This window comes from Arachis hypogaea, chromosome 19, assembly GCF_003086295.3.
Source record: "Arachis hypogaea cultivar Tifrunner chromosome 19, arahy.Tifrunner.gnm2.J5K5, whole genome shotgun sequence".
Classification (NCBI taxonomy): Eukaryota; Viridiplantae; Streptophyta; class Magnoliopsida; order Fabales; family Fabaceae; genus Arachis; species Arachis hypogaea.
In genome coordinates, this window is record NC_092054.1 from 158420003 (window position 1) to 158433720 (window position 13718).

Here is a 13718-nt window from a genome sequence, read left to right on the forward strand (position 1 = left end):
ATAAGAAGAAATAATAAGTGCATTATTTGTGGATCCCATAAATGTGAATATATATATATTATAGGAAAAATTTTAAATGTACTGAAAATATCGGTATTTCAATTATTTTAATTGTTGATTTTAATTAATATATATTATAAATATTTTTTATAATTTAGATTAACAATTAAAACAACTGAAATACCGGTATTTTCGTATATTATATGGTTGAAACGAATAACGTATAGTTAATTTAATGTGAAAATTATAGTTAAAATTCGTTAAATACTTTAATATACATGAAGTTAAATTATTTGTAAGTTAATTTTATGAAGTTATCTAACGACTTTCAAATTCATAATTTCATTAAATTAACTGCACCTGAATTTTCAGGTATTATACATGCGATGCTTGTTGAAGAACAGCAAGGAAGTGTATGAAGAAAATAATTGAGCGGCGTCGTATTATCATGCGTATTTGGCGTATTGAGGGTCGACCGTAATATTGGAACATGGTCCATCTTTAAGAAGAAAAAGCCATGCTTTTAGTTCATCCTCTTTCAATGCACCAAAATAATTCAAATTTCCCTGTTCCTTGCCGTAAATGAATGCTAGTAGGAAATTAGATTTACTACTGTTTTCACTTGTACTATGTCCCACGAAACTAGTTTTTTTATTTATTTATTAAAAAAAAGCTAACGTGTATTTTGAAAATATAAATTAAAATTATTAATAAAGAAGTTTTTATAGAAAAATATAAAATTGAGTTTTTAATTATTGTGTATTTATTAAAATAAGTTAATTTAAAAATTTTTATTAATAATAATTTTAATATATGTCATAAAAATATATGATAGCTAAATAAAAAAATATTTAATTATTCTGTTGGTTTTTATAATTTCACAAAATTTTTAATTTGGTCTTTATATTTTTTTTTAATTAGATTTTTATATTTTTTTTAATTAGATTCCTTTTAATAGTAAATGACTTAATTATATAGGAATCTAACTAAAAAAATTTGTACAGAAACTCAAATAAAAGAAAAAAAATATAAGAAATCAATTAAAAAAATTTAGTATAAAGACTCAATTAAAAAAAAATAAAGACCTAATTAAAATTTTTATAAAATTATAAAAATTAACAGAATAATTAAATCTAAAAAAATAGAAAATGCAAAACTAAATTACTATTTATAAATTACTATTCATCATTAAATGGTAGTATGTAAATAATGAAGGAATATAATATTTCTGACACACATTCTCGCTCACTCCTTATTTTCTTGAAGTACGAGAGATATAACAAAAGAATTTGTTAAAATGAATATTTGTAACAATTTCTTAGCAGAACTTTTCAAGAAAAAAAATTCATTTTTTCATAGTTTACTAAAATTAAAAATAAATATGATTTTCGATGATATCACGAGAGAAAGTTATTATCACACTGAAGAGGTAGTTCTTTTTACATTTTAGTGATAATTTTGAAGCGTCTTCATAAAATTAGTGACTTTAACCAGTGCGATACAATTTTTTTTTTTTGGCTTTTTTAACTCTCCTTCTAGAATGAGTTAGTGGTAGAGACTATAAATTGCTTATGTGTTATTTTATATGGATGATGTTATGTGATCAAATTATTTTAGTAATTAATTTTAATTAAATTGATCAAATAATTTAGGGATTAATAAGTTAAAATTTTAGTTGAAAAAAAAAAGAAAAATAAGATGAAACACAAGGAAAAATAAATTAGTTGAACTTAATTACAAAAATAAGTTATCACTTAATTTGGTTCTTGAAGCTACACTTAAACTTCAATTTAGTCCTTAAAATTTTAATTGTCTCAATTTAGTTTCTTAATTTTTCAATTGACTCTTTGACGGAAATTACTACAGAGACTAACGAGATTAAAATTTGAAAAATTTAGGGATTAAATTGAGGCAATTAAAATTTTAAAAACTAAATTGAGGCAATTGAAATTTTAAACAACCTGCTAGGGGCCTACAGCCTGTCCTGTATTTGGCATAGCCTGTTATAAAATAGACACATGCTATTATAAAAGCCTTATTATATTGATAGGTCAAGCCTATGTTTACTAATTAGTTTTATTGGCCTGTCAGACTGTCTAGGCCTGTTAATACATAAATACATATATAAATAATTTTTTTATTATTAACAAAATTATGAGATATTTTAAATTTATTATATTTAATTATAAATAATTTTGTATATTTTAAATATTTTAAAGTTTAAAAATTCTTATAAATATTAAATATGACATATTACATATTATATGTTTATTAAATAATAGTTTTTTAAAATAATATTTTTATTTTTGCAAAAAAAAATTATCAGACCTTTTTAACAGGCCAACTTTAGTACTTTAAAAAAAGTCTATAGCAGACTGCAGATCAGGTTCAGGTCAATTAATTATATAACAGGTCAGACCTGTTAAAAATCAAACTTAACCTATTTTTACCTTTAAATATAATTTGAGGGATTAAATTAAATATTTTCTCGACTAATATACATTAAAAGAATTATTATTTATTAATTTGAAATCGATAATTCCTTTCTTAAGATAGATCATATAAATAAACATTTGAGTAGTAAATTTTATTGATTCAATTAATTGATTTGGGGGGCTTATTTAAGAAAAGTTACTGTACCATCCACTTGCGTATATTAATGTTACCATTTATACATTATTATGTCAAATAAATGCTTATTGTTCATAACCAAAAAAAGTAAGCATTTATCAGTCAATAATAATTTAAAGGGTTACTACAGATAGTAACGTGTTAAACACTCAAGCTTGTATAAATCAATGTTAATTAAGCAATAAAGCTTGTATAAATAAATGCTATTTAATGCCTTTAAGAAAAATATTTATAAAATAAAAAATATTTAGTAACAAAAATGCTATTCAAACTTGGTTAACTTCTAATCTGTCTAGAAATAGCAAAATGGAAGAGAAGATCTTTATTATTGCTGTTTCGTCCCTATGATATGTAAGAAATTTGCTAATTTTTTAAGGAAAATATATCACGCAGTATGCGTTGGTTCACTCCATTTAGGTTTAGTCAAGAGAGATAGAGAGTACATCTTTTAAATTACTAAAGCACAGAAATTTAAACACCAATACAAAATGTTTGATTGGATGAAAACCATCTCAAGAGATGTTTATCAAGATTAATGTCGATGGGTTCTTCTATAACTATAACAACAATGCGGTTTGTTGTGGCGTTCTTAGAGATTTCTTAGGAAGATTTTTAAAAGTTTTCTCTTGCAACTTGAGAAGTTGTTTCATAATGCATGCTTTATGAGCAGTGTGATAAAAGGGCTGCAATTAACTGTGACAAATAAATTGAATCACATTATTATTGAATCGGATTTTTATATGGCTATCAACATAATTAAGAATGGATGTCTGTCTAATCACCCCTACTTCCCCCTCATCCAGGATATCCTTGTTTTGTTTCGCCGCATATGGAAGATTAATTGGCTCACAACCTTCAAAAAGCAAATTTGGTGGCTGATTGTCTGAGAGTCTACCGTTAGAGATTTATATATATGATATCCCTCCTCCTCTTGCTATAGTTTATTCTCTTATTTATGATTATACGGGTGTTATTAGGATAAGAGACTCTATCTAGACTTCCCTTTAAAAAAAAAAAAAACCAAAATTTATTTGACTTAATATTTATTAATTATTATAATAATTAATAAGTACTAAATAAAATAAATTCTATCTTATTTTAAATAATTTATTTTGGTTACTAAATATTTCTAATATTCTTAAAACAATACATACATAGGATTTAGTTCAATTTCTTAACAATTTAACTACTCAGAATTTATAAATCTTTGAGTTGAGTTGAATAAAATTTGAATTTAGACAAACTTAACTCATTGATTTGATTATGTATTTATTATTTATTTCATAATTTTAATTTATTATATTATTACAAATATATGTGATTTTATAAGTAATAATTAGCAAACAACTTAATATATATATCAAGAGACTTAATTTATATCTAAATTGAAAGAGAACGTAAACTTTTAATACATCAAATTTGAGCTATAAAATTAGGCTTGACTATTTAAACACGGAATTACAAGTCAACCTCAATTTTCATAAATTAGGATTGAACTTGCACAAATTCGATTCAATTTGGTGTATGTCACTACCATTTCCAAATTGGTAAACATTTCAATTTTGGAATATATTGGGATTTGTTTTAATCTATTACCTTAATATGAGAGGTTTTTGTGCTAATGTATGTTTTTTAGAAAATTTTTTAACAAGAAAAAATAGCCTAACACTACACATGGGAAAAGGAAGAAAATAGCTGGTTATTGATAAAATTTTAGTATAATACACTGAATTTTATGATATTTTTTAAAATTTTGAGGGTGTATTGTTAATATGCAAGAGGTATTATTTCGCCCCAAAATTTTAAAAAAATACTATAAAATTCAATAATAATGTGTTACACTAATTTTTTCTTTTATATCTAAAAAATTTAGTCAAAAATAACAACACATAAACAAAATTATATAGTAAACCAAAAAATGAAGAGTTGAAGAAAAGAGTCAAAATAAGAAGCAAGAGAGTAAAAAAATGGCACTATACTGTGGATGTGGAAAGCAAATAGTATTGGAAGATCAGTTATTTCACAGTTTCTGAAGAAAGCAAATAGTGTTGTTTCGTTCGCAGTTAGAAAAGCATATAAATAGTAAATAAAGTTCCCAAGATTACGTATCCTCGCAGAGCTTTTGTTATGATATTGATAGTTTATTTTTAGCTTATAAAGGTCGCAGATGTGGTTGAAGAAGTGATTGATAATTGATTGTACCCAACATAGGACCCGTGAGCCCATATCCCTTTGCATATCATCACCCTCTTCCTATATTTTTATTTTATAAACAATGGTAACAATATTAATCATAGTGTGACGTGAAACTAGATATGATACTTTCGATGATGCCCACATATTAAATAATACCTTTAAACTATCATATATTAGGGGCCCATAGAGCACACCATTATACAAACTACTTACTACTATTTTATCTATAGGTTAACACTGTATGTTGTGAGAACATTTGTATGGAGATCTTAATCGCATTTTCTTAAGCACTATTTCCCATGCCAACCGTGTCTATTTTGGGTCATGTGCAACTAAGTAGATCCAAGTCAAACAAATTCCAACTTAGATAAAGTATAGGATAATAATAATTATATTCGGATACATGTCATAATATACTCACCAAAAATTACGTGCAGTAATATTATTAATATTTCAACATTTTATATCCAATAATTACTTTAAAATTTTAATACTCTCTTAACATTTGATTTTCATATATTGTTAATATAAATGTTCACATCCAAGTATTGTTATCCCATTAAATTACTTTTTGAGTTTTGAAACATTAATCACAAAGGTTGCATAAATCATGATATTTTGGTTAGTTGATAGTAGTGTCTATTAATTTATAGTGAGTTTCTCAAAATGACTATTTATGTGTATATAATTTTTTCTTTTATGAAAATAGTTCATCAATATCTTATAGTAAAATTCAAAATTTCAATTATCTAAGATTGAAAGTTGCAACTGTTTTTTTATTTTTTTTTTCTTTCTATAATTGATATAAATATTTGTTCATATTTGTATTATCTTGTAGGGTGGTCCTTTTATTTAATTTTACTTGGAGTCGGTGGCTTTTAACATAAAAGACCCATTACTTTTGGGTCATGCGAAGTTTCCACCATTCCCGTACCTAAGGGTAAAACCATAAAAACATTCGCCGTTGCCGGGGATCGAACCCGGGTCACCCGCGTGACAGGCGGGAATACTCACCACTATACTTCAACGACTTTAGTGATTGTACGGTTGTTATACAAATTATTTCATACAGTTGGAATAAAATGGTTTTGAAAGGACAAAAGTCATTATTAAGCTTTGAGAAGAAAGTGAGTTCTTCACATGCTCAATATACTATATGGCTATGTAGAGTTAGATGAATGACACTTTATCTTGCCGAAACCCCCTCTCAAGAATATGATTTCCCAAAATCTGGAGGCTCTACATCTTTTGCTGAAGAAGGTAGAGTGCATTTTGCCTTCATGAATAATTTGTTGACCACTCCATGTTATGTGCTTTTTTGAGATTTACATTAGTCATAACTGAATTATGGGGCAATTCCACATTATTTTGAACTTTCGTTTGATTTTTTTATTTGTTAAAATGTTGATATATTAATGATTTTACTATTACACGTGTTAAGTATTTATCTCAATCTGTATTTGATCAGAGAACAGTGAAAATTTTATTTAATTTACACCCTCAGTCACAAGAAAATCAAAGTTCAAAGTATTTCAATATTAGATAGGTCCAAAATAGAAATGCAGAAGAACATTGTGACATTCAAGGAACAATTGACAACAAATCCATATCTAAACGTTACAGTTATCTGAGTCTTATGTTGTGGCTTCTTACAAACTGAAACCACCAAGGTTCACTACTTGAGAGGGGAGTAAGGGGATCTTTTTTTTTGGGGGGAAGATTGATTGTTTCAAATTTCAATCACAGCTTGTAAAGAAAATTGAATGAGACTGATAAAAACCCAATATTGTGGGTGGTTGGAGTCTTCATTGATCAGGGTCAGCATTATGCCATCCCTTTGTGCATGGAGGAATACTCATAAACTCATCAAATTCTTTCACGTGAATGTCACAGCACTTCCACTGCAAAAACAATGACACAAAAAAAAGTTAGTAGTGTTTTTTTAAGAAACTCATCACAACTACAAGCATTAGAAATTTAGAATATGGAATATTCAATACCCACCCCTCTCATCCGGTCGTGAAACACCGCGGGGCCAGGATGGTAGCTGCAAGCAGTCTCATGATTATCCTTCTCCTTGAAAGTTTGGCCGCACCCTTTATTTTTACACGCTTGGGGCTCGTTTATATCGACTATCTTCTTAGGATCCTTTGGATCCTGAACACTTGAATTGGTCTCAGCGCAGACATGTCCGGCAACACTTCCAGGGTTGTCTCCAACAGTATTTACAGGTTTGACTTGTGAACCTAAAACAGGAGAAAGACAAGTAAAATGTAGGATAGCAAACATGATATAGGGATTGCTTAAGACACTGCCATGAGCAGAGAATTAAGAGTACCATGATCTGAGCAAAAGAATCCCTGCCGACACCTAGAACAAGAGTCCTTTGCCGATGCATTGGTTGAAGGAGCTGCAGTTGGAGCAGCCACAGTAGCCTTCTTAACCGGTGCAATCACTTGCTTTTCGGATGTATGTTTTCCGGTCTTACATCTTGATTAATATGGGAAAAAGATTAATCAACAAATTCAGGGGATTTTTATTTTTATTTTTATTTTTTTAAAAGAAAGTTATTATTTTCTCTTATTCCATTGATGTTGATAATAGCAAAACAATCTACTTCTTCACTAGCATCCTTGAAAACTTATCTGGAACTTCTGGTTTATTCTCATTCCAGAATGCAAGATATTATAATCCGGCGGACATAAATTTAACACGAAAAGCATATCAAATACATGTAATTTCATAAAGCAAATCAACACATGAAGAAGTGGCAAACGAAGTCTATATTATCTATTGCAAAGAATCACCAAGCAACATTAGATCACCCAATAACATTATCATATTTTTACTCAAATATGGCAAACTCTTGTAAACTGACTAGTTGACTGCAGTTCAAATCTTTATAGATTCAGACATAGTTGACTAGAGAAAAAGAGCAGAGACAATAACTCACCCTGGAATTTCCAAAAACAGGCTGAAATCATGACTTCTTTTCTTGCAACAGCTCCATTCTTTCATCCCATCATGAAAGATTGGCTGGAAAACAAAATGGAAGCATAATCAATTGCAGAACTGATAAATAGTCATTAAAAAAGCTAGAAAGTGCCATGAATAAATAAATTAAAAGGCGCTGACTTACTCCCTGAAGAAATGAAGTTTGCCCATCAATAAGCGCAAGTCCCAAACATGCCAAATGGAAAGTGAATCGGTAAAATATCATAAAAAATAACTGTCATAATGATATCAACACACGATATTACATTGGATATAAAGTTTCACTTAGTTCACGGGTGAGTTATATTATCAAAGCTCATCAAACAATGATTTACACACAAAAAGGGAAGAAAAAAATTGAGGGTCCAAAGACCAACACTTACATTTTTTCCCCAGGTTAAATAGTTGGACGCGGTATTGGTTTTATTTTAAATATACAAGACAAAACATAAATTTCGAATTCAAGCAAAATAATAGCAATGACCTTTATTCAAGTTTCTGACAGCTACAACAATCTTAGAACCACTTTTAAGACAATAGAAGAAGAGTTTTCTGCAAGAGCTGCATATTCTTCAATTCATATTGTTGACTATATACACATAATTGTCTATGCCAGTAGGTGTATATACTGCATATCAAGGCTAACTTTCATATGCAAGTGGCTACAGCAGCATTCCTTTCATGGGCATAGGATGACCAAGAAATCATAGAACCAAGCTACAAGATCATCAATAAAATCGAAAGATAGGATTTGCACCCATTATATCAAGGATGGAAAAACCTACCATAACTCTTGTTCTAAACACCTCCCGGGTAAATGATAATTGGAACTTCGGAAGTTCGGAAATCTCCTAAATTCTTGCCCAACAATATGCACTAAATGAATCGAAAACCCGGACATTTTATCTTTTCCAATAAAAACTTCCTATATTGTAAACCTTAATTGCCAAAGCCCCTTTACATTTGAGCTTTTGAATGAAAGAACTAGAAGACACAGTATGTTGAATCACAGCACCTGAAACGATTCAATCACATAATTTCCATGAAAGGGAGCAGCTTTTACAACATTTTATGATCCCGTGGATCCTGGGACAAATTACTAACAGTGCTCATAATTCAATGCCCGGAAAAAAGGACACTCAACTCTTCAAGCTTAACTAACACATTACAAGAGCCTCCAAATGTTAGCCACAGTTTCAACAAACCAAACCATCAATCTACACACAGTAGCAACAGATTGAAACATAACAAGTGGGTGAAGAGTGCAAAGAGCTACCCAAATTTGGAAGGCAGTGCATACAAAAGAAAGTTAAGGATTGAAGTCAAAAGGGTCAATGCGAAAAGGGGGAACATGAATAATAAAGTGATAAAGGATGAAACTTGATCATGTAATTGAGAGAGAGAGAGAGAGAACAGACAGAATCATGATATCGACAGGAACCGTCAGGGTTATCGTCGTCGGAGAAGATGGCGTCACAACCAATCCTCTGGCAGCGAACTTTGCCGGTCTGCGCCATCCCTCAAACACTCAAAAGCTAAAGCACTCACAAATCTGTGTTGGTATCTATCAAATGAATTTCGAGAACTCTCACTTTCAGCTTCAGGAATGAAGTGGAATCCGACACAAACAAGATCTTTTTTCACTTTTCATTTTTCAACTAGCAGTAGCATTACCTAATCTTAGTATTTTCAATATTTTTTTTTAACACAACTCTAGCTAAATCTCAAACGGGTTGGGCCTCTTTTTTTTCTTTAATGGCTAGAGGGAGGACAAAGAGATGGGAATCTTACAGATTCCAGTTTGGATAATTTGGACCTTAGGCCCGTTAATATACAAAAACAAAAACTTTTAATCAAGATTTTTTTTTTTTACCAAAGATAAAAGACTCGAACCTGCGATCTCTTAATTGAGTATGGGGAGTCTATGTCATTTGAGCCATAACTCATTGACTTTTTAATCAAAATTCTTAGACATATAATTTTCGGCAAATGCATACATCTAAGTAAATGATTTTAGAATATTTTTTACATTTTTTTCTCAAAGATAGTAGGTTATTTTATTTCAAATGAAAGAAAATATTTTGTCCAAAATTCAGGACTACACAAAAGAAAGTGGGGTTCTCCCATCCTTTGCTTAAACATTAGCGAGACACAAAAAAAAAATGAAACTAAGAAAAAAATAAAGTTGAAATTAAGTTAGGACTAAGGCCTCACTAGTTTTTTTAATTGACTGCCAAATCACTTTTGAATAATTATCATCCTCTTTATTACCTCTAGATGTTTCTATAGAGTTATTTTTTTGTCCCTTTGACACTCAAACTGGCAAAATTATCTATCAACCAGTTCGGATTGGCTTTTTTCTCGGTTGGGGAGTGCTTGAGTTTGAATTATTGAAGCTGGAGTTATCACCAGTTCCTCCACATTCGATCCTCTTGACCACTTGATCTGCTTTGACCCACTCGCCAATATGATCCTGTTTAATAGCGCCCACTGATAAATCCTCCATGAATTTAGAACAATGTTTGGAATTATGTCCTAAATGAGCATAGTAGGTACAAAAAATTCCAATCCTCTCGTATCGCAATCAAATTTTCAACACCTTACCATTCATTTCATCCATACAAATGCTGTCTTTCACCCTTTATCACCATCCTGCCAATCTTTGGTCTTGAGAATTTGATATTCTCTTCTACGAACAGAGAAAAAACCAATGTCTATCCCCTCTCCAATTTTTTCCCCAAGTATTTTTTCAACGTGAATAGTTTTGAACTGCTTAGACAAACCCCATAATTGGATCCAAATTGAAAAACAAGTAACGCTTTTCTGTTCCTGTTCATCCGATTCAACCTATCTTCTCACATGCAAGATATAATTCTTAAAGAGTTAAGGGGATTCTTTTTCAATTATGAGAACATCAAAATCATTCTCAAAGAATAATTGAAATTTATTAGGACCTATCTCAATCAATCGGAACCCCTCCGATTTACTCCATATCGCCCTTAGGGCATTGTCCATTGTGCCAATCGAAAACACCTTATCTGCAAAGAGTCTCTCCGAGAGACTCTTAATACAAGCCTCTAACCCCTGAGAATAATCTTTTGTCTCCAATACTACAATATCCTCCTCATCCTCCTCACTACCTAGATCAATTTTAGAGTTTCTCTCTTCACCGAAATTTATATTGGATTGAGAATGTTAATTGAGGAGAAGTTGATTATAAGGTAATGAGAATTAGGAATACAAATTGTTGTGATCGAAGAAGATAAAAATAAAAAAGTAAAAAAGAGATGGAAATATCAAAACTCTAAATAGAACACTGATAAAACCTAATAAAACCTAAAAGAGCACTAAATATTTTAAGGTTATTATATATATAAATTACAAACTCTATTGTATCAACGTACAATATTCTTTACGTTGTGATCTGTTAATACGTTAAAATTAATTTTATAAAAAAAATTTTCAAATATGAAATGATAAATTCGTTTTTTATTATTTTTAAGACAAATAATTAATTTTCCGTACAAAGAAAATAGTGGACTAATATATACGAAAAAAAGCTAATCATTTATTAATACATATACTGTTTCTAATAATTAGTGTATAATAATACAGTTAAAAGTTAAAACATAAAATAAAATTTTTCTAAATTCACTCAATTACTAACATTTAAAAATATTTATGTTTTGTGGTTTTGGCTTTCCTTTTTGCAATGTTGACTCACCTACCAAGAAAAAGAAAGAGATGTGTGCGAATGACGTGTGTCGCCAACTAACCATACAATAGAATAGAGGTTAGAGAGAGTGTGTTCTCCACAGGTTAAGGAACACACACATACCATCCTTGTCTTCCATCTTCTCCTTCTACTTGGACAATGGAATCCGTTTTAAGCTTCAACAAGATGATAATGAAGCCACTGGCACCGAAGGGGTTTGCTGAGAGCAACATAGCAGCAAGGAAGAAGAGTCGCATGGCGGTGGTTGTGAAAGCAGAGGGTGCGGGTGTTGGTGTTGGAATCAACCCTGATATCAGGAAGACTGAGGAGAAGGTTGTGGACTCTGTTGTTGTCTCTGAACTCTCTAAACCCCTCACTCCCTATTGCAGGTACTATCCTTCTGCCTTTATAATTTGAGGAGTCCTAGAGGGCAGCACTTTTGTTAAATTCTAGCCAGCACTTAACCATCAAAAGGAAATTGAATGATTCTACACCATTAAATGCAATCTCACACTTTTAAAAACATTATTAATGACTAATTGATGGCTAAAAACCACAAAATCTACTGACTCATAGACTTTCTCTTATAATTCATATAATTTCAAACATGAACAAGGTTTAGGGATGACATGTCATTAAGGAATATATATACAATTATATCACTGAGTACATACAGCTGATAATATATGCTTGATTCATGAATCTTGATTAATTTTGAGGTGGCATGAGAAGTGATGAAATTTGAACATGCTCCATGTGGAAGAATTGTCTTAATTACTCTCAAGTCCTTATTGCAAGTTCATGCCAAGAAACTCCTTGTTTGACATACTAAGTTTGAAAATTATTGTTTGGAAAGTAAAGCTACCATAATACATATTGGCGTGTCTAGTAGAGAGTCTTCAATTTTTTAGGTGCATCATGTTTAAGTTTCTAAAGTGTTGATATTGTGGGTGCAGATGTTGGAGATCAGGAACTTTTCCTCTGTGCGACGGAAGCCATGTAAAGCATAACAAGGCCACTGGGGATAACGTTGGACCTCTGCTTCTGAAAAAGTAGACAATCTTAGTATTTGCTTTGATTTCAGCTTGGTCATTACCACTTAAAAATAAAACTACTTTTTGTGTGTATCAGACTTGACTTTTCAATGCAGCAAATAAAAGGTGGCTTCCCTATTAGTTAATTAGTTTGTCCAATATTGACATATTAGTCTTAGCTGCGGTGCTCTTTACACCTACCTCATATTTCAATATCGCTAAGATAATTTAATAGTATAAAATCCTATTTTGGAATTTAATGTTGATTCATCCAATTACACATAACGCTGATTGCACAAGATTAAACTCTTTCTTGCGCAAGTTTAGAGCATTGTCCATGATTTTGCTTTGGACTCCAAAATCTAAAACATAACGTCGACAGCAGGGTTCGAACCTGCGCGGGCGAAGCCCAACAGATTTCAAGTCTGTCTCCTTAACCACTCGGACATATCGACTGCTGGCTTTCTGTTTCCTTGAATAATACTTTTATTGGCTCAAAGTGGCCCATTTTGTGTTTTTTTTTTGGGTATACCATTTTCTGTTATATGTGGATTGTGGACTCTATCTTCTATCGAACTCGGACCCAACTCCTTCAAACAAATGATAGCAAAATTCTCTCTCTCCCCCCCCCCCTCCCAAAAAAAAAAAAAAATGTTAGTGGTAAGTCGTAACATTGAATGCATTATTTTTACAAATATACTAAATGTATTTATATTTATATTTATATTATTTATAAACAACGTTATGCTTGCATTATGCACTTCAAATTTGAAAACTAAAAATACAACCAATCATCTTGTGTGGGGAAACGTTGATCAGTGTTTCTCAAACAACTGAACAAGGAAGATTCAATTATTCAGAATTTCAAATGCCTATAATAATATATGTTGGGGGAATTTGAATATTTGAGCGTAGGAAATTGTCGGCAAGCGGCTATGGTGGGGACAGGTGTCCCCCGTTCCGTTGATCCAAAGCTTGGCACCGTTTGTTCATATACACACGCTTAGGAGAGTTACAACAATTTCCAGCTATCATCTTAACAGATGTATATGTGTGTGTGCACCTTGTTTGGATTTCTAGCGCCATCACACTAATCAAGTTTTTCAGTTTTTCTTTCCAAAATATGTAATAATGATGACATTGGATTG

At 30.8% G+C, this 13718-nt stretch overlaps 2 protein-coding genes and 1 non-coding gene across 3 annotated transcripts; 1 reads left to right on the forward strand and 2 right to left on the reverse strand.

Annotated features, from left to right (window-relative positions):
• Positions 1–6331: 6331 nt before the first annotated feature.
• LOC112776704 (cysteine and histidine-rich domain-containing protein RAR1) lies at positions 6332–9487 on the reverse strand. The gene is made up of 6 exons (XM_025820929.3): positions 9240–9487; positions 7967–7969; positions 7781–7863; positions 7166–7317; positions 6832–7073; positions 6332–6728 (listed from the first exon to the last, which is right to left on the reverse strand). The coding sequence occupies exons 1-6, from the start codon at positions 9336–9338 to the stop codon at positions 6633–6635; spliced, it is 675 nt and encodes a 224-aa protein (XP_025676714.1). The 5' UTR covers positions 9339–9487; the 3' UTR covers positions 6332–6632.
• Positions 9488–11170: 1683 nt separating this feature from the next.
• LOC112779358 (CDGSH iron-sulfur domain-containing protein NEET) lies at positions 11171–12716 on the forward strand. Its single transcript, XM_025823598.2, has 2 exons — positions 11171–11925; positions 12493–12716. Exons 1-2 carry the CDS (start codon positions 11696–11698, stop codon positions 12590–12592), a joined length of 330 nt encoding a protein of 109 aa, XP_025679383.1. The 5' UTR covers positions 11171–11695; the 3' UTR covers positions 12593–12716.
• Positions 12717–12943: 227 nt separating this feature from the next.
• TRNAS-UGA (transfer RNA serine (anticodon UGA)) lies at positions 12944–13025 on the reverse strand. Its single transcript has one exon. It is a non-coding gene; the product is annotated as a tRNA-Ser (tRNA).
• Between the last annotated feature and the right edge of the window lie 693 nt (positions 13026–13718).

Bases quoted from the DNA above. Each gene is read 5' to 3' on its own strand.
- LOC112776704 (XM_025820929.3), bottom strand. From the start codon at position 9,338: ATGGCGCAGACCGGCAAAGTTCGCTGCCAGAGGATTGGTTGTGACGCC. The intron at 7,318-7,780 runs GTGAGTTATTGT...ATATTAATCAAG, and splicing joins CTGTTTTTGGAAATTCCAGG to ATGTAAGACCGGAAAACATA. The intron at 6,729-6,831 runs GTGGGTATTGAA...TTGTTTTTGCAG, and splicing joins TTCACGACCGGATGAGAGGG to TGGAAGTGCTGTGACATTCA.
- LOC112779358 (XM_025823598.2), top strand. From the start codon at position 11,696: ATGGAATCCGTTTTAAGCTTCAACAAGATGATAATGAAGCCACTGGCA. The intron at 11,926-12,492 runs GTACTATCCTTC...TTGTGGGTGCAG, and splicing joins CCCCTCACTCCCTATTGCAG to ATGTTGGAGATCAGGAACTT.